At 39.4% G+C, this 21,735-nt stretch overlaps 1 protein-coding gene across 6 annotated transcripts in view; it reads left to right on the forward strand.

The window, feature by feature from the left end:
• DOCK9 (dedicator of cytokinesis 9) overlaps window positions 1–21,735 on the forward strand; it is a 189,806-nt gene that overhangs the window by 116,804 nt on the left and 51,267 nt on the right. For 3 of the 6 annotated variants that reach the window (XM_025208614.1, XM_025208611.1, XM_014521686.2), the window contains exons 34-38: window positions 2,700–2,833; window positions 7,759–7,873; window positions 9,603–9,669; window positions 13,821–13,868; window positions 16,000–16,136. In XM_025208614.1, coding sequence (XP_025064399.1) covers window positions 2,700–2,833; window positions 7,759–7,873; window positions 9,603–9,669; window positions 13,821–13,868; window positions 16,000–16,136 — 501 coding nt within the window. Of the gene's footprint in view, window positions 1–2,699; window positions 2,834–3,618; window positions 3,793–7,758; window positions 7,874–9,602; window positions 9,670–13,820; window positions 13,869–15,999; window positions 16,137–16,674; window positions 16,719–21,735 lie in introns of all 6 variants that reach the window. The other 3 variants (XM_025208613.1, XM_025208610.1, XM_025208612.1) reach the window with 3 other exon arrangements.

Raw genomic sequence — 21,735 nt, forward strand, 5'->3', positions numbered from 1 at the left:
GGAAATTAGGTCCCCCGGAGTTGTTGAAGCTCCGTGGGTTCGACAAATTAAACCTCTGTTGCCCTCTTAAGGAAAAAGCTGGGTTCGAAGGGATCAGCAGCGCTTAGAGATCCTCACGCTCCTTTCCCGAACTCCACGTGCTTTCTCTCTCTCCGACTTGGGCAGAAACTACCCAAGCCTTTTGTACAGCTAGCAAGCCAATAGCTAGCTGCCACGTGTGCCTATATTAAGACTGGCCAATAATGTGGCGGAAATCTTAATACAAATGGCAGGAACTTCCTTGTACCGTGCATCACTATAATGCAAAAGAAATGCACCATGCAAAAAAGGCTACAAAACTGGCGGGAAAAACTCCTGCACGCGGGTTCTTAATTGCAACAGAACACTCCACTGTGCAAAAGAGCTGCAATTTAGTGGGAACACAATTTAGCGATGCCAAAGCACACGCAAACAAGAAAATCACAACTTTGGGTTGTGACAGTTTGTTCAGAGACATCTTTGGCTTTGACCACCTCATGTTTAATTCTAAACTTGGGTGTAGCTATATTGTTGTTGCACCCAAGAAGCTGAATAAATACCCAGGCCATTAGCCTGCACTAAATTCTTTGCTGTCCCTCCTAGTAACCTCTGAACTGGTTACTGGTCTAGGTATGTCTGCTTTAGTTGCAGTGTAGATACACTCTTAGATTGCTGCTGTTGTTCTTTCAGGTAGCAACATCCCAAATAATTCATCAACCATCCAGTAGGTCTGAGAACCAGTAGCCCACAAAACTCCTTCAGTAGCTGTGGAGAAGAGAGTTCTGCCTCAGATAGATTTAGGCCCAGATCCTATTCTGCTTGTAAGCTTTTGGCACTAAACATGATAATCTCTGATCCTTAAGTAGAGGAAAAATTGACTGTTTCACTTTAGTGGGGAGGAAGTCACCCACCCATATTTTGCCCAATCATCTTCTGGTTGGGGCACAACTCCAGAAAGTGAGAAATGTGGGTTCTATGCCTCTGCCATCTGAAGAGGATTTGGACATGCATCATCTACTTTCCAGTAGCATGCTAATGAGCAGGTTTGGGGCTAGGTAAAGTGGAGAGCATCCTTCATCTTCCTTGTTGATGCTGGGTCACTAGATAGAAAGAAACGCAAGTCATTGGAGAAAAAGAAACATCCTGACTTCAACCCAGTGAAAAGGGGAGAGAGCCCAGAATTTTTATCCCATCCCTGTTCCCACTGCTGTTTCTCCACTTCATACAAAATAGTCGGCCATTGGATAAAATGCATTGGGACTAAGGCGAGAACACAAAGCTTCCTCCATCCGAGGAAAATGCCTTCTTGTTGGCTTGTCTTGTAGTCAAGCTCCCTCTTGTCCATCTTAGCTCTGGGACACTAGATGGAAAGGAATGCAAGTGTCACTGAGCCCAGAATGAAAGCATGTAAGATGTATCCAGACTCTGTCCTAGTGAGGACAGTCTCTTAAGAGGGAACCTATTTTTCATTAATTAGTTATTAGATAAAATACATAAAAAGTACTAGGAGTGGAGCCAGACTCAGAGCTTCCTTTCAGGAAAGTGCGTGCCTCACTAAGCTTGAGTTAGATGCCCTCTTGTATGCATTACTTTCTATCCAGTGGCTCATGTTCAACAGCAGAGTTGAACCTCTGGGTTCTTGTATGCTGTTTGTCATTTAGACGCACTGATTCAAACAGGCTTGAGCTAGAACCTCACATAATGGTGTTTCCGCAGGATGGAATAGAATTAGGTTTCGGGGAAGGGGGAAGAAGAGGCCCACATAAACTGCCCATGAAGATAATGGAGGAATAAACAGCATTTCCCTGGGTGCAACTTAATAGCATGCTTGAAGCAAGAAGTATACTTTTTGGCGTACTGGCAGGAAAAATTTAGCCATTTTAGAGATGGAATAAGATGTGGACCTTTTAGACTTACTGGCATCAAAGTAACTAGTGCTTACCTGTTCTTTTTATGCTATTTTTATGTTATTTCTTGGGGATGGGCATGCCAAAATTCACACTTCTGGTGATAATGTTGGAAAGTCATTTTGTTAAATTGCCTCTTGCTTGCTCTGTTCTTAGGTCTTAGCTGTTTTTCTCACCCCCCTGCCCCACCCTCCCCCCCCAGTCAGTTTTAGGTTGTGGGCTCAAGTAATAGATTTTTCCTAAGCAGAGTATACATCTTTCCAGGCTGTTATTACTTGAAAAATGGTATTACCTTTAATGAGTAAATCACTTCTTTCTTTAGCAACCAGTAGTACTGTCTCCTCTTTTTATTAAGAAAAAAAAAAAAGGAATGAAGCAGTCAGCATTAATGTATGTCTTATCAACATTCCAATTGGAAAAAATACATGTTATTTGCCTCAAGCCCTCCTGCAACTGGATACAGGTTTCCTCAGTTCTGCATTAAATTCTTCTGTTGTGTTATTGTTAAACAGCTCTTGTTTCAGTAACAAGTTAAATGGGAGAAATTACTTCACTGTGAATGGTTTACTGTGAATCTTTCAGGATGCTATTTAAAACCATCCTAACATGATGGTGAAATGCTTGTGATGTTGAATTGATAGCATTATTAATTGTTAAAGCCTTATCAAATATATTGAAAGGAGTACGATTTGACTCTTCTAAAATTGCATTTACTTTGTGAATATACATTTCTATGAGTAAGCTTATATGAAGAATCTTTTTCATTTTATTTAGCTTCCCCGTATACCTCTTCAACTCCAAATATCAATTGTGTAAGAAATGCTGACTCAAGAGGCTCTCTTATAAGTACAGATTCAGGAAACAGTCTCCCAGAAAGGCATAGTGACAAGAGTAATTCTCTTGACAAGGTAAAAGTTTGTGTATAATTCTTTTATGTTAAAATATATAGTTCATTATCACTAGAAAACTATCCATTATTTATTAGAAGTTTGGTCTCATTCCCATTGTAGATACTGGGAGTCTTTTTAATAATTCTACTAGAGTTTAGCCAGGCTCTGAGTGTTTCATTAAAACAAAGCATATGTGAAATATCTTGTTATTTACTTGGTAGTACTGGATATAAACTTTCTTTGTAATAATTATCATATGGACTTGTTTTGCCACTGCATATATCAGAATATTTTTCATATTACATAAACAGGTTTCCTTAAGTTAGTGAAATTATTAGAGAGTAGTTTTTTATGCTTTGCTAGATAAGGGCACTAAAAATATTAAGTTTTATGTTCAGGAAAACAAATATTTAAAGATTAGATTCTCAAAAGTGCAAACCTATCTATGTAAAAGTACAAGTGCCTTTCCCGTTCAGTGAGTACTGTGCTCTGAAGGCTAGTTAGTTTAAGTAATTAGTGCACCATGCTTACTAAATGCTAGAAACAAACTAGTGTGTCCTCTTCCGTCCGTCCTTCCCTCCCCTCCCTGACTCCCCTGCCTTGGATTGACCCATCCTTAGAGTGGGTCAGGTATTTTAAATGATTTTTATTTTAAACCTGTTACAAACTTAGGCGCTTTGGCTGCAGTAACTGTTATGTCTTTTTAAAGCTTATATTGTTAGCACTTAATTTTGTTAGACCTTGTTGCACATATCACACTTATTAACTTTTTCCCCTGGCCCTGACATGCCTTCATGTAACAGAGAGAGAGACTGCTCAGAAGGCATTCTGCTCATGCTATGCGCGCTAGTGGAGAGGAAGAAGAAAATTTCCACTCAACGAAGAAAAAACGCATTACTGTGGACTTTTCACTTCTAACAATCCCAGCTTTGCCAGAGAATGTTTTGCATGCTGCTCTCTGCCTTCAGTTACAAGAAGTATATGGGATTTATTTTGTGTGTTTGGCATAATTAAGCTGCTGAGTGAAATGCAAGTTGACTAGAGTTTTGCCACATCTTAGCAGCAGTTTATATCCAGAATGTCACATAAGCCTATTCCTGAAGGTGCATATGCACATACTTAATTTTAAACAAATGGATTCAGTAAAATTAATAGGACTACTTGCTTAAATTTAAGTATAGATACAAATGTTAGCAGGATGGTGGGTTTAGACTCTTTCAAATAAAATCGGGCTATTCAATATTTTGGGCACAGAAAATTCTTTTTTTGAAAACATTCCAAATGGCTGTGCTGTTGCTAACTGGCAAAACTGTTGACCACTATATAGTTTTCATGTTTTAATTTGCAGTGTTTTGCTAGCAGATAAACATAGAGCTGGAATTTTCAAAGGAATCTAAGAATTTTGGTGATTCAATTTGAATGTTCAATGAAATATAAACCCAAGTCTTTCTACTCTCCTAACTTTGAAAAGATCATTTATACAACATACAGATTTTTTTTTTACTAATTGTTTTAAGGATTTTATTAATAAAAGCAATAGTAATTTTTTTATTCAGCATGAAATTGTTTAAAGAACACTGATTGTGGGATTCATCCAAGTTTCATTAAACTGCTTCAGAGATGGTGGGGAGAGGAAAGATGGCCCCATGGCTAGGGCATTAGCCTGAGAACCAGGTTTAGTTCCCTAATATATCAGACACATAAGTTTAGTCTTTCTGTGCCTCAGTTCCTCATCTGTAAAATGGTGGGGAAAGTACTTCCCTACCTGACAGGAGTACTGTCAAGAGAAATGCAGTATACAGTAATGATTGTGAAAATCTTGAAGCCAACGGCATGTAAGTAGATGTTGCTTCCCCCCTGCTTTACAGTACCTTCTAGTTAGGATTAAATCTCATTCTGCATTTATTTTTACTTCGTAACTGTTGAAAGACAAATATGGGACTCAGGTTACATGTTCAGTCCCAAACCAACAACACTTTGCATACCCATTCACACTGTGAGTAGAGCCTTCAACAGGAGATTTTTGTTTTAGCAGTAACTGTTGAGTGCATCATATCCATGTCCTTCATGCCTCTTTTCACTTGTGTGCTAGCCTCTTCCTGCTCCTCAGTTTCTCTCAGCTGCCTGGTAGAAGATGGAGAATTTCCTGTTTGAAAGCTCTTGTGGCTTATATTTCAACTCAGTCTTTTCTGGCTCCTACTGCTTTTTTATTTCCTCTTCTTCTTACCTGTTTCTTAAATATTAAGTTTCTGTTTTTCCTTCATCCATTTTTATTATGAAGGAGGAAAGGTCTTTGCCTTTGGTTGGAGCTTTGGTCCAGGTTTGCCTTTGCCTTTTCTTTTAATTGTTCCTTTATATGTTTTTGCTCCAATATGAGTCGCTGCTTTTTGGAAATTGAATTACCTAGTGTTTACTTCCCCTCTTCATGAAGAGTAGCAAGCCTTTTATTTCATTTTTCACTTTTATTTTTTTCACAAAGGGAGTTGGTCTCTCTATGGCAATGCGGTCATGCAGATCAAGGTTTTCTGGAATTGTCCTTCACATTAGTTGCATCAATCCAGAGACTGTCCGTGTGGATTAGCAGGCTGTTACAAACTGTAATACGAGATCTCCAGTGTGGACCCCCCTCTGTGATTTGGGTCCATTTTACTATAACTTAGGTCTGGTGACTACTCAGTGTCCATGTCTACATGAGACACTGACTGCACAGTAGCCTGATATTACTGTGCAGTAGCATTGCATGGCAAAAACCATAATGTGACACTACTACACAGTAGTATTAGGTTATTGTGCAGTAGCATCTCAAAGAAAGCATTCTTCGGTACTATTGCGCAGTAACTTGGGTTACTGCGCAGTCATTTTAGTACTTGTATAAGTAAGTACTAAATGACTGTACAATAATACCTGTGTAGTCAACGTGTCGCGTAGACACAGCCAGTCTCCATAAATGATATCTGCAGAACAGTTACATGGAGTAGTGCTTTTACCAAGAGCTACATGACTGTACAGGTCTCCAGGGCAGATGCTACATTTGGTGAAGCAGTCTTACAGTCACTGTTCACTGAGCCCCACCTCCAGGTATACTATACTAATTCACAGTGGGAAGGAGTGTGTAAGTAAACAGTTACCCAAAGGAGAAAAAAGTTACTTGCCAGTAACCAGCATTCTTCAAAAAGTGTTGTCCACATACACATTCAAACTCTACCCGCCTTTCCCTCTTCCTCAGTTACATGCATACGATCTTTGCACTCGAAAGGAAACTGAGGGGTGGGAAGTTAGCGCTGCCTGTATTCACTTCAGTATGGGATCATGAGGCATTACAGAGCTGTGGTGGTCTGGTTATTGCTAAGGCAAAAAGTCTCAGGGCATGAGTATACTCACGGTGAGAGTGCATATGTGGACAGTATATTTCAAAAAATTCTAGTTACCAGTAAATCACTACTCTGCATTCTAAGCACAACAACACTATTTAATACATGACCAATAAGATGGGAAAATTAAAATATGATTCCTTAAAAATTTCCCATCCATGCTATCCTTCCCAGCATTCAGACAACAGGTAAGCAAGATGAGTATTGCCAGACCCTGGAAATCATTGACTTTGGTATCTCATGTAAAAGGATGTGGTAAATGCCACAGCTATGTTTATTGTTATAATAAGAATGCCCTGTCAGTAGCTTTCTCTTGTCTATATCAAGGAGACTGAGCACTTTTACAGATTAACTCTGGCAGGTGCAGGTGTCACAGGTGCAGAAACACACCACGGAAGCCCCTCAGGTTGGTCCCAAATCCAGGTCAGATATAATCCCTTAAACTTTACCAAAAACCTACAGAGAATCCAGGCAGATTGTGGAGCAGTGGTATAATATAAATGTGTGTGGTGTTCAAGAATTCTAACTGATAAAGCTACTCCCTACTTCAATCTTTTAGGAGGTATTCTTGCAAACTTACTTGCAAGTCTCTATATTTTTCTAGTGGCACACAAATGAAGAAAGACCATCTCTACTCACAGTAGGTAAAACCAAATGTGTGTGTGTGTTATGCTTTGGGTTTTACTATATTTTTCCACTTGGTCTAAGAAATGCTATTCTCACAGATATGCAGACTTGTTCTAGTTTTTGGATAGAATTCAGTCAACATTTATCACTGTTAGTTAGCTCCTATATTTATGGGAAACTATAAATATAGGAATAGGTTCTCCAAGAATGATTGTATTGAAGCAAGCTTCCCACAAACATGACCTGTTCTTTGGAGTTCTCATTTATGACTTTAAAAAGAAAGAAAATTCTGTGGAGTCAGAGCTCCATATCGCCTCTGTTGAAAAATAGAATCCACAGGTGTGAGCATGGATTTATCTGTCAACAGTCTCGGTTCCCCGTTTTGTTATTGTTTTCCAAAAAAGGACTATACAAATTCATTGATGCTAGATCCATTAATAGTTGTTAAACAAACTAGGAATGCGTCTCTAAACCAGTGATGGTGGATGCCAGAGGGGCATGACAGGGGATAGACTACTCTAGATAAACCCTGTTCATATGCTCTCCCTTTTGATCATCATTTCCTGCCACTGCCAGAGATAGAATACTGGTCTAGATGTACCATTGATCTGACATAATATGGCACTACTTGTGTTCTTTTAGAGAATTTTAACTTGGCACTAAAGTTCCTATAAGTGTGGCTTCCTCTATGTAATTATTTTGAATAACAGTTACTGGCAAGTAATCTTTTACGTATCAAGGGAAAAATGCATTCAGAAAAGTTTCAGTTTGATACATTTTGTGCATAGTTGTATGCTTTAGTAACCCATTGCTGTATTTGCATTTTGATCTTTTGTCCACTCTGAGATGACTTTATTTTTCCACAGGAGTTAAGATCACCCAAATTATTAGCTTTTATCAGTTTAGCAGAGAATTTAACCCATATTTACTCCTATTTATTCTTAGAACCAACAGAGTGGCACTTTAGGAAGTTCTTTAATTCGCTGTGACAAACTTGATCAAGCAGAGATCAAAAGTCTGCTCATGTGTTTCCTTCACATTTTAAGAAGCATGTCAGATGGTAGGTAAATTCTGCTTCATTTTGTTAATTTGAGTGATTTATAAATATAACTTAAAAATAGCTTAAAGAATGTTGTTGATAATGGTTGTGATGTTATGTAAAACCTCTTATATACTACTAGTTTTATGTAAGACTACATTTTACATAGCCACTTAGGTTTGATTTCATTGCTCAAATATGTTAAGTTTAAAACATTAAATATGACTACATGAGCTCTGAGTTGAAGTCTGTCCTCTACCAGGCATCTTGTTGACCTTGGACCAATCACTTATTGCCTCATTTCTGGTCTGCAAAACAAGGGTTATAGTGCTTGCTTACCTCATGGGGCTACTGCAAATTGAATCATCTAAAATAATAAAACAAGTACAATGATTGTGACAAAAAATCTATTAAAGATTATGATATACTCATATATTTGACTGGGGGACACACACATACTTAAGACACAAGCCTTAAATAGCCTTATAGTATGAAATATAATAAGGTTATTCATATGACATTACCATAAATTTGAGTAACATAATGACTTTCAAAGATTACCTGAATTTGCACATTAATTCATATAATTAAAATACTGACTCATACAATTAGCATATGAATAACAATTGACTAAAGTCTAGTTCATAATTTACCATATTTAAAGGTGTAAGGGATTAAACAGAGAAGCACAACATTTCCTAGACAACAACTCAGTTTATCATCATCTTTGACTGTACATTTCAAAAATTTTATCTCAAGCCAAGAATACCAAGACCTGTAATGTGCAAGTTAAATTTTCTGTACTAGATTGAATTAAATGTGTAATTGTTTTCAATGCATATTAGATAATTACTCTTCCAAATAATAAATTAATGGACTGAATAGTCTCAGTCAGTATTGGGCAGCTTTTAGGAATGAAAATAGAAATGTGTAAGTGCACTGGCACTTGTGTGTACTTGTCTGTTTTACACACATGCACACAATTGATGCTATTTAGTTTGCTACACACTACATCGTTATGACTTTTTATATACATTATGAGGAACAAAACAAAATCAAAAAAATCTTTTTCAATATTTTATGTACATTTTGAAGTATATGATATTCCAGAATGCACAGTTCAGAATGCCTTGTATTTGAGGACTTCATATGAAACATATGTATGCATAATTGTTCAAACATCAAAGGCATTTGTACATGCCGTGTTTTTTGCCCTTCCTTGCGCTGCAGTGGTGTGACTGCACTTGGTTTTCAAACTAATTAAGTCTGGTGCCTGGCCAGCGCCACACAAGAGCAGGATAGTCTCGCGCTGCCCCCTGGCCTGAGGCTCCCTATCCCTTGCCCTACCACACAGCTGTATGAGCGGTGAGCCGACACACAGCACACGAAAAAAAAGCGGAAGCAATTCAAAAGTGGCAGCAATTCAAAGGGGTCCTTTAACAAGCCAGTGTCTCTAAACTTGATAAGTATATAATATTCCTCTGCCATTTCATGCCATAATACATTCAATAACATCACAAGAATATTCAGGAGAATATTTTTGCAATTTTCAAAGGAACTTCAAGGAAATGAAGTATGAATCTATGAAAATATTAAACAATATAAAAAAAAATCATCAGGTTGTCACCATTTGCTGATGATCTGAATCTTCATCACCTAAAATTTTGAGAACTCATATCAACTGATCAGTATTACTGTGTGTTAAATACTTGTTTTTATTTTTATTTTTTTAACGTCTTCATTTTCCTAGATGTTTTGTTTACATATTGGAACAGGGCTGCAACATCTGAACTTATGGATTTTTTCACAATCACAGAGTGAGTTTTCTTAGTTTTTCCTAAAACTTATGTCTTCATTGCTTGTTGATCTTTTCAGTGTAGGTATTTCACATTTTGTTATCCAAAGCATGGCACCATCAGTTTGAATTCAGAAGTTAATTTCATGTGTCACTTTGCAGTATCCCACTTGTTCCACACTAATTTTATAGAGTCAGTATAGAGGTACTAGCCAATTACCCGTCAGGAATGATGGGGGGCGGGAGGAAAGAGCATGTGGGGACAGAGCCCTATGCGCCCCGTCTCGGCCCACTCCTCCTTTACCTCCTGCTGCTTGGGGTTTGGGCCTGCTCCCCCCCCCTCTGGGCCCCCCCCTCCTTTCCCTCCTGCTGCTTGGGGTTTGGGCCTGCCCCCCCCCCCCGCCACAGTGGCAGGGGGAGAGGAGGAGTGGACCTGGGCCTGATGCGGGGAAGGACCAGGCCCAAGGGTGGGGAGAAGCTGGGCTGCCGTGGTGGGGGAAGCAGCGGACCCAGTCCGACCCAGCAGCGGTGAGGGAATGGGAGGAGTGGGCTCAGAGCTGATGCAGGGGAGTGGGGGGGTGGGCGAGGAGTGGGACTGGGCTTCCTCCTCTCCTCCCCCAGCCGCTGCAGTAAACCGGCTTCTCCCTCAGCTCAGGCTTGGTCCTCCTTCCCCCTGCATCGGTCCTGGACCCGGGCCCACTCCTTCCCTCCCCACACCACCACCACCGCAGCATGCCCGCTATTCCCCACACCGCTGCTACATCGTCCTGCCTTGGGCCCTGCAGGTGGTGACCACTCCATCGTTGCCACCTGCAGGGAGCAGGGTGAAGGGGGTGAGCTCAGCCCCCCTGTTCTGTCCACTCCATTGCCCCCGCCTCCAGGGAGCAGGGCGGAGTAGACCCTCCGTCCCGTGTCCCCACCATCATGGCGGCACTTTGCCGCCGCCAGCTCCTGTTCTAACGCTTGTTCGCACTCTGATTGGCTGTTTGCCAGCCAGTCAGAGCATGAATAAAGCATTAAAGAAAGACAGACAGATTAAGGCTTTTATAATATTAGAATGATATCTGTGGGAATTAAGGTTCAGGCACTTAAAGTACTGTTCTCTTCCCTTTAAAATCGCATTTCTTTTAGAACTCCATTTACATTCAGATCAATCCTATAGTCAAAATCACTGAAAGTAAAATGCAGTTATAATTCATAAATGATTATTGTTACTGACTTTCTCTGGAAGGGAAATTGGCTGGCTTACCTCCTTTGTTACTCTCCACCTTCCACTTTTTTTAGGAAAAAAAAAAAGAAGCTAAAGTTAGCCTCTTTCCTCAACAAAGAAATAGGAATGGCTACCTTTACTTTTGTTTATTCTTCAAGCCTGATTTCGCTGTTGGGAAGAGAGAGAGACAGAAGCAGCAACTATTCAAAGGATGCTCAGTTTAATCTCTGCAGTTTAGACTAACCTGCAAAGACTGAATCGATTCAGCCTTGGGCTCTTTGACTTTCTGTACTTAGCCTTAATGGTCTACCACAGGGGTTTTCAACCTTTTTTGGTTGGTACCCTCAGTGGCCGGTTGAGAAGCAGGGAGTCCCCTGGCTGGTCAATGAGTGTGTGTGTGTGTGGCGGGGGGGGGTCCTTCTCGGTGGCCAGTTGATGAGTGGGGGTGGGGGGGTAGGGGACCGGAACCACCGACAGCAAACCTTGGGAGCACCGGCGGCAAAACCAGAAATGCCACTGGTGAAAATGGAAGTGCCCCTACTTCTCCTTGCTGCAGCCGCATACCCCCTGGGACCTTCCCAAGTACCCGCAGGGATACGCATACCCCTGGTCGACAACCCCCGGTCTACCATGATACAAGCCAGGTTGTTATTCATTAGACCAAACTGGAACAACAGCAGCTAGACATTTAATATAAATCTCTTTCATAAAAGTTTTTTTTCTGAATAAGTCTTCATACATAATTTAAACATATTTTGAAGTCTAAAAACACTTCTTTCATTCTGCAAAAAGAGTGACATCAAAGTCGATCCCCTCAGACATAAACCTGTATAAATAAATGGGCCTGGTAGGAAGTCTCTGCAGGCTAGTGAACAAGGAGGTGGGGTTTGCCTTAGTAGAAAGGCAAGGCTTGCCAGAAGTCAGCAATACAGACATGAGTGGGACAGGACCAGTAAAGTCAGTAAACAAGAGTTTGAGTGGGAGTTAGAGCTCTTAATATAGGGTAGAAAAATTTCTGTCAGAACTTTAAAGGGTTGTCTGAACAGCTAGTTCTGCAACCATCCCTGCTACTAGGAGTCTGACTGGTTTCTCTCCATAGTTTTGTTTCCAGATTTGATAGAAGTATCACTCGTCTGCTACAGTACTCAGTAGCCCTGAAAAATAGCTTTCAGTGTAGACTTACTCTTTAGAAAAGATTAAGTTAGAATAGTTTGGGGGAAGCTTTTTTTTTTTTTTTTTTAAGTGTTTTGTAGATTAGTGAAAATGAAAACTATAAAAGGACTGTCAATACAAGTCTTCACTTAAGCCATTTTTTTTACACTGAAAGGCTTCTGATTTTGAAAAATTAATTTTCAAATCATGTTTATATTTCAGTAATTCTGTTTCGGACGAAAGCAAAGCATATGTAAAGCAAATCTTTTCTTCACAATATTTCTTTATTGGATCCAAAACAAGTAGTAGTATTTTTTTTTAAAAACCTATGGACATATAATGTGCATCTTAAACCAGATTTTCAAGTATTTTAAGATGTGTGGTTATCACTGCCTCTAATAAAACTTGAGAAGATACTCAGTTTAAGGAAAAATTTCTGCTGCAACACCTCTTATTAATATTATAGTAAATACAAGTCTTGCAGAAATGAGAAAAATAATCATGAATATGTTGCAGAGAATGGGATTGGTGATAGACGCTAGGTATCTGAATGATCTGGTTGTATCTTTCATTTTGTGTTTTCGTTGCATGTCCTTTTCTTGGACTGTGACACTGTTAGTCAAGGGACCAGGTTTTGCACTGAAAAAAGTGGAGCCCTGTTCATGATAAGCCAGGCACTGATATTGGAGAAGCATTCAATAATTATTTAAGAATAGCGTGTACTTAATTTTCTTGTCCCTTTGTTTTTCTTACTGCTTCTCAAAGGCTAAGTACAGAAGTAAAAAAACCTGAGGCTGAAACAATTCTGTCTAATCGATTCAGATTAAACTGAAAAACAACTAGACACACATTAACTTTTGATTCGGGAAATGCAGCCATATGCCTGCAGTGGCTCAGGCCAAAAGCCGGGGGACACTAGAGCACGGCTCCCTGGCAGCACAGGCTGTTCGTTCGCTTGCTCTTTCTGCTGCCCCCAAGGTCTCTGGGACTTGCAGTCCAGAATCACACCAGGGTTGCTCATCACTTCTTCCTGCTTCCAGGCACAGGCAGGGCTGCTTCCAGGTGCCTTTGGGATTTGTAGTCCACAGTTGCAACCAGCTGTAAGTTTAAGCTGGGGAAGGGGCGTTGAACTCCCCCTCCTTGGCCCCAGACCCCGGCCAGGGTTTGCCTGGCAGGGGTGGGGTAGTCCCTGCCTCCTCACACCCTTCTCTCATGGAGCAGACAGCTGGAAAGCATGCTGGGATGCTGACAGACTGTGACAACTTGAACCAGGAAGGGAAAGGGTCTTGGGACAGAAGTTTCATAAACTGGTTTGACCCAAATCAGTTAAGCTTGATAATACATTCAACCAGTTTTATCTTAAACCAGTTTCAGCCATTTTGAAATTGGTTTATGTGCCCTGAACTTATGTTCTGCTACAGGTTTAAACCAGTTTCTGATTACTTAAATCTGTGTATGTGTAACTTTAGTCCCTAGCCAAAAAGTGAGACCTGGATCTCCCTACTTTGATTTGTGGTGACAAGAAATAGACATGCTACTGAGGCATATTTACCTTTGTACAAAGAGCCTGTTGTGCCAGTTTGGCCAGATCAGGAACCAGCACTGACTAATTTCAGAAGGAGCCACATCCCCGCTTCCACTTGTACTTAGCTGAGCGATAGGGCTAAACCATTAAAATGAAGGTTCATCCAGAAAGAGCTGTGGGGGAAGGGTTTAGAAAATAGACCAGTAATGGCTAAATAATTCCTATGTGCTTGTGTAAAAAGTCCTTTTAAATGTTGCTGCAGTGATTCCTTATTTGGTCTTTGCAGAGTGTGCTTGCATCAGTTCCAGTACATGGGGAAACGATATATAGCCAGGTACTGTGTATAATTTAGAGTTATTGGTCTTATCCTCTAAAAAGAGCTAGTATGTATAGTTTACAGACTTATGTTTTGTAAAAAATGCATTGTATAACAATTGTGCAGAATTGGGAAGAATTGTGCAGTGATGCCTAGCAATTCAATGGTAAGTAACTAGCTATACAATTGACAGTCTTATTCTGGGTGCTATTTGGAAAATAACGTTGCTGTTTAAGAATACTAGAAATGTAAGCATTTTGGTGTATATATATTTATATCTTTAGATTATTTTTATTTTTGAGAAGCTGTATTTTAATGTAGATAGATTTTTCTTAAGTGTCCCAGTATAGCAAGTGTGCTGGTGACTTAATCTATTTTGAATAATAATTTAAGCCTTGACATTGTATTAGTTGAACCTTCTTGTAGGCACTACTACATAGTACTTTTACCAAATTGAATTTTAGTATTGTGCATTTTAAAGACTGAGTTTCAGTTGCCATTTAACAAGCTTTAAAAAAAACAAACTTTCTAGGTTTATATTTTTCAAAAAATTATGGTAGGTTTGTTAATCAGATGCATGTAGGCTGCTCCCTTTAAGCACACTTAATCTGTGGAAAATCAATAGGAGTTGCATGCATCTATCTGAGGTTTGAATTTGGCCCATAATCTACAGTATATTTCCATAAACCTGATTCTAAACCTGTTTATATGGAGTTACTATTTTTTTCTAATTAAGTAAACGTGCCTTTCGTATTGTTCCCAACACACATTATAAGAACATTGTAATATAATTTAAACTTGAGTGAAAATTCCCATTGTTTCAAGATCAAAATTTCAATAGGGTCATTGCATTAACATTTTTATTTCCTATACCAGTGGGTAATGGCCCCACTAGTAGAGTGGTTAACGAAGACTTAAATCCTAATGATTTTAAATGATTTTTTTCAGAAGAATGTAATATTTTTTCTTACAACAAAGAGAACAGTATAGTAAACTTTCATCCTAATTTAAATATTAATTATTAATCTATTTTGGGGGGCTTACAAAAAGTTGTCTGTTTCCCCATTCTCCTTCTCCTGCTCCCTCGCCCTGCAAAAAAAAAAAAAAAAAAAAAAAAGAAAAAAAAGTAACAAAATGGATCTGATGGATCTGTAGCTTCTCAGTTTAGATTGTGACCTCATGATGCTTTGTGTTTTAATGTATTTCAGAAGCTTCAGCGATAATTGACCATAACATTAAGATGTATAATTTATAGAAATACTAAAATGCATAAAACTGATTTGTGATAAAATTAGTTACAATATTTCATAAAGAAGACTGTTCCACATTTTTGTTGAATTTCTTTCTGTTGCATGTTATATTTAACTAGTAGAACTATACAAGTCTCTGGTGTTCTGTGGGTTTATTGAGTTTTACAAACAAATTTAAATCTGCCATGTGGATATCACATCAAAGCATGTTGTATCATCATAAATGCATGGACTGATAAAGTACACAAAATAACACAAAATAGAAACTCTCCATTAAGGGATGTATGTAATTCCAGCACTGGTTTTCATTTTTCATCAGCTCTGGTGGTGGTACACAATAGGAAGTTAGCCTGTATTGATTGCTAACACAGATCACTTTTCTGTTTTCTTCACTTGATTGCTGACAAGTTTAACAAAGTATATGGCTCTTCTCCCTTCCTGCCTGGGTAAGATACAGGTGTTAGTGCCTCTGTTAATTCCTGCTCTTACTGCATGTGTGCTTTCTAGTTTCACTGTTCATCATCTTTCTAATATCTTTCCCTATTATAATCAAAATAAATTAGTGCTTTTTTCATTTGTTCTGTTTCCAGAACATCATCATTAAATGAGCTACAATCAAAGCCTAACATTGCTGAAAGCTTTGAAGTAAATTAAATATTTCAGGAGCAGCAGTTTGCGTGCTTTTGCTTTCATGTGATAAGTATTTTAATAAAAAAAATGCCGTACTGCTTTTTAAGACGCCTATTTTGGTTTTAGCCAACATAAAACAATAAATAGGCTGCATTATAGTTCAGCTTTTTAGTACTTTTGGTGCTGTAATGGCTTAACTAACTCTCCCTATCTTGCTGCAGTTTGACATGTCTAACTTTTGCTTCTATCCCATTTCACTCACCTTGCAGGAACCAGGAGGGGTTGGGATCCATAGTTCATGATCGAAAATCTCAGACATTGCCTGTTTCCCGTAACAGAACAGGAATGATGCATGCCAGATTGCAGCAGCTGAGCAGCCTGGATAACTCTCTCACTTTTAACCACAGTAAGTTCCATGACATCATAACAGTCAGTTGCCATCCACATCCAGTACCACACACCAGAGGCAAAAGCCAGTGCCACACCAGAGCATTTCATGGACTTTATTGTTCTAGTCAATTAGTTAGATGGAACTAATTCAACAGTTTGTTCCTGCTTTGTGGTAGTGGGTGATGACAGGATGTGGAACATGATTAACTACAACATATATTAAAGTTTTTCATTTTTTTACTGTATTGGCTTTTAAATTGCTTGCATTTAAGCTTTGTGCTGTTCTTCCTGAGAGGATTTGTATCTCATTATTGAACCATATCTTTTATGCAATTATTTTATTAAAATGTCTTTTTTCTTTCATTTTTGGCCTATTACAAAAACATAATAGAAGTATTGTAATTAGCACTTTGTTGATCATGTCTCCATGTTTTGATATCACTCAAAGAAAAATATAAATTGTAATGTTTTTTATAGGAAATGTAAAGTCCATGATTTAGTTTATGTGGAAGTGAAAAAGTGCCCAATAATGAAGTGACTTTTTCTGTTTTCAGTGTGAGAAAAATATCAAGTGTGCTTGGAATTTCTGTAGACAATGGTAAGATTTAATCAGGTTGTAGTCAGCTTGCATAGGACTGCTTTAACTAAAAACTAAGTATATTTAGTTCTTTAAATGTTGATTTTAAACTGCAAATTAGAAACCATGAAAAATTACTGTTTCTACTTCATTTTTCAATTTCATGCAGTTTCAAAAACCAGACATTGGTAATCTAACCTAACAAAACATGTTATTTAGTCAAGCAGTGTTGAGACTGGACGTAGTAACATACAATACTAGTATTATGCAATTTAACTCATCATCATCACTGGCAATCCCTCACAGTTGAGGATAATTGTCTTCCATGATTGCCTTATCTATAGGTCCAAAGATGTGTGATAAAGGCCAATCCGGGATCGACAGGTTCTGTTGCACTCAGGCACGTTTCTCTATGGGGTGGGTGGCTTTGGATTCTTGGTTTGGTCTGCAACACACTGTTTCTGCTGCTCCCGCTTTTCCATCTCCTGTTGTCATTGTGAATTTTCAAAGTACTGCCTGCCACAACTTAACTATATGTTTTCTGTATATACCCTTTCCATAGTTCATATAGCTGTCATGTCATATACATGTTAAATAACTGTAATTAATTTAAGGCAAAAATGTATCGACTTCTGCAATCCTTATCCATGTGATCTTTCTGTAAATTGAAAATACTGGTTTTACACTGTAAACAGCATAAATGAGCCTGAGGAACGGTACTATGATACCCAAAAGCTTGCTCATGTCATCCCAACTATACAGTTATTCTGATTTAATAGATATCACTACCAAGAATTTTTGCCTCTCATTTCCTGGACCATCACAGCAACACCTCAACACTTTCATCTTTACATAATTTTCAATGCATTGGATATGTTAAGGGAAGACCAAATATAACAAAAATAATTTGAACCAAACAGTTAGGAATAAAACAGTAACAGTTAAAATAGAAGTTCCCCTTTCTAAAAGGAGTCTATGCCCTTTTAGGACCATTGAAGTATCAAAACTAATCCACTAAGACAACAGCTGGAGAACTGAGGTTCCATGTCAAGAGCAAACTCAGCTATAAAATGAGTTTTGCAAGGTTTTTACTGAATGGAATATGCATAGGCTATATCATTAGTTAGTTTAAAATTCTATAGACAACCAGGATCCCTGAATTGATAACAGTGCCATAGCAGAAGAGTTAAGTTTCTTCATGCAGCTTAAATCTTAACATTTGTCACTTTTTTTGAGAGCTTGCTTACCTGGGCATCCTTGATATTCTTAAGTACTTTTTGTCTGGCACATGTAAGGGGTGTTTAAACCCTGGCCCATGGGTCAGATCAGCCTACAGCCATGTCATCTGGCCTGCAGGTCTTCTCACAGGGGTAGAAATTCGGCAGTGGGGAAACAGTGGCAGTTAGCACACAGGAAAGGGCCCTGGGCAGGCCATTCCTATACATTAGGCCGTATCCTGCACAGCTGCATTGGGCCCTCAGATAGGATCCAGCCCACAGACAGACCTGGCACTGCTAATCCAGCCCATGGGCCATACAGGTCAGGCATCACTGCCAGCAGGCACTGGTAGGAGGAATTTGCATGTCACCACCACTGTCCCCAGCCAAGCCTAACCCTCCATATGGTTGCTCCCCAGAACCCCCAGCTGAAACAAGGCAGGAGCAGCTTGGTCTCCTCTTTTGCCCTGCCCCCCCAGACAGCTGGGGACAGCAACAGCAATGTTGGCAGAGGGAGAGGTCCTCTCTTCCCCGTCTCTTCCCTTCCCTCCACTTTCATGCACTGGCTCCCTGGTGTCCCCTACTGACCTGGAGGTTCCAGCAACACCTTGCTGTCATACCCTATGTCTGAGGGGTGACATGCCACACCCTCCCTTTTAGTAAATGCTGGATCTGTCCATGATAGGCTCAAATAAACGTAGCAGATCAAGCCATCAACTGATGTGCATTTGTAGTGCTGTAAGAGCCCTGTTCCCCACTCTCCCTTCCCCCCCCTGCCACAGGGGTGAGGGGGAAGCCCCCAAGCCCAGTGATCTACAGGCACCATTGTTTGCTGCTGCAGGGGCAGCAGCATCAGTCTTAGCTCCCATGGTAAGCAGAATAGTCACAGAAATTGAAGTTTTATGGGGTGATATCATCTAGGTGACTTCAACTTTTCTTAGTTTCCATTTCTATATTGGAAAAAAATAATTTAAAAAAATTAAAATAAAAAAAAATATATATTTAAAATTAAATTGAGGAAAAAAATGAGAAATTTCTTTTTCATATTCTGTTTTATAATTGAACCTGTCTGTATCTTGACAATATTATGCAAGAGTAATCTTTATTGTTCACAATTAGAAACACCTTTCTGTGTCTTGTGCTGGCTATATGACATATATGGCAGCATGGATGTTACCTGCTTTTAGGGTGAATTCCTCCAGTTCATTTGTATTCAGTTGTCAAGATGGATGTTTGTGAGCTTGGTTAGAAATGTGATTTCTCTGTTGCCGATCATTTACTAATTGGAACATATTTTTATGAATGAAGTGACGAGTCAGGCTACTTACAAACTTCAGTATAGCCCATTATTAGTCCAATATATGAGAATTAAAGCAATTAATTAAAAAAAAAATTAAGCTTCCAATACACTGGAATAGTGAGAAGGGAAAACAAAAATAGGATTAAATAGACCTTTACTGGAAAATAATTACTACCAATACATGATATTATAGAAATAACTTAGTGAACTACTGTTACTGTTCTGTTACTATCTTGTGCATTCTAACCCTGCCTAACACTAGGCCCCACACATTTGGTTCTTGGGAAACCTTTCTTATACCTTAATATAATAAAAATACCCTAAAATCTTGTCAATGGGTTGCATTGGAAGGGTTTGTTTTATTTAGGGATAATAATTATTTCTTGCTATTTTTCTTCATTACTAAAACATTTTTGTTTATTAGAGGCAGGTAAATATTGTTTTCAGGGAATTAGCAAAGAATTTACTTCTGTTAAAGTGGCCACTGTCTCCAAATTTTTTAACAATGATTCTGAAACCACAAGATGCCCATAATAAAAATAGCTGATGCATCCATTCCTTTAAACCCTTACCAATTTACCGGTGAATATAATTATTGCTTTTTCCCCATGGGAAAAATGGAGGTGGTGACCATTTTGTAAAAGGATAGTTCTTTGTCATTTTCTTTTCCGTCTGCAGAGGTTTATGGATAAACTTTCAAGTATGAAAAATGCTGGGAAAATGGGTATCAGTCTTCAATATTTCTCCAAATGCAGTACTTTTTACCATACATACTTTACTCCCTCCATGTCACCAGAGCATATACATATAGGAGAATAAATGGGAGGTGGAAGATCAGGAGAAAAGTGGGGCATGTACTCTGGATATTCTGGTGATACAAAATAGCTGTTCATTCAGATTAACTGGCTGCTTTCAGTTGCTTCAGAATGGCATGGGCCAAAGAGAACATGTGAATATGTTGCTAAAAGTTTAACATTTATCACATCATAGCATTTTCTTTCTTGTCTTGAGTTCATGCATTATAATTTTAACTTAAGTTTTAATTCTTAAAATAGCCCTTTAATTCTAAATGTTTCTTTAAAAAAAAATGAAACCCATTACCTTAGATCTCAAGAGAGGGCATTTAGGTTCTGTACTTAGGGAAATAGAGTACAGAAAGGAAAATGGTGATGGGGTTAGCGTGGGTGTGGAGGACAGAGGGAATAGTCCAGGGGTGGGCAAAATGGCAGATCCGGCTGGCAGCTGGACTCCATTTCCCAGCAGCCCCTGCCCGCATGGCTGGGGCCCGTCTCCATGGAGACCCCAGTTGCAGTTGCACTGTGATAGCAAGGCTGGGGTGGCCATGGAGACGGGCCCCAGTTGCACTGGCAGGGCAAGGCAGGGTGCTCCAGAGCCCCTGGGACTTTGTGGTATGGGCAGCTTGGTCGGGGCCAGGGCAAAGCCTGCACATTCTGGGCAGGGGCACACAGGCAGTGGATCACGGCTCTGCCCTGGCTTGGGATCACGCTGTCACCGCTGCAAGAAGCCAGGGCAGAGCCGCAATCCTCTGCCTACATGCTGCTGCCCCAAGGGCGCAGGCTGAAGAGCACAGCTCTGCCCCAGCCCTGGACCAAGCTGTTCTCGCTGCAAGATCCCACGGCTCTGGAGCAGCCCCTTGCCCTGCCCTGCTGTGCACCCTGCCAGCATGGCTGGGCAGTCTCCATGGCAACCCCAGTCTTGCACGATCACAGCCTAGCTGGGGCTAGGGTATCCATGGAGACCAGCCCTAGCCATGTGGGCAGAGGCTGCTGGGAAATGGAGTCCATTGCCGGCCAGGTCCGGTCAATGGGCTGGACTTTGCCTGCCCATGGTATAGTCTCCTTTCCATTGCTTTGTTGATGCAAAATGATGATAAACCTAGATTAATCTGTTATGCTGTGACAGCATTGTGTAGCTGCTGCTAGGCTTTAAGCTGCTAGACCATATTTGGAACTCCCTGACTTTCAGTGACAGATTCACAAATCTTAGTTCAGTACAGTAACACCAGGGATGTTACTGATCTGGGCCAGCAAAAAGTAAAATAATCTGTTCAAGCATGTGGTTAATCTCTGGGATCGCTACAGGGCAAAATTGGTGGTTTGGGTGTCGAGCAACAATTTTAATACATTTTTTGGATTTTTTAAAATTTAACTTTAACTCTGAATTTTCTACATTTTATAATACTTGTCTTTCAACAATTATAACAATCATAATCTTATCCTAAACTTCTGTAACTCTATCTTAATAGACTATTTATTTGGAGTATATATTTTTATGTATTATATGCACGAGAGAATTTTTTTCTATTATAGTGTCAGGCATCTAAACCCAATATTTTAATTGTTTAATGCTGTTTTAACACTTTTTTTTGTACTTTAGTATTTTTATATATTTCAATACCATGCCAACATTTTGTGTATAAATATTTATCAAGTATAAATATTACTCTTATTTCTAATGTAACCTCTTTCCAAGTCCTTACTTTTCCTTAAACTTCTCCTGC

The sequence above is a fragment of the Alligator sinensis genome, unplaced genomic scaffold (genome assembly GCF_000455745.1).
Source record: "Alligator sinensis unplaced genomic scaffold, ASM45574v1 scaffold744_1, whole genome shotgun sequence".
Lineage (NCBI taxonomy): Eukaryota > Metazoa > Chordata > Crocodylia > Alligatoridae > Alligator > Alligator sinensis.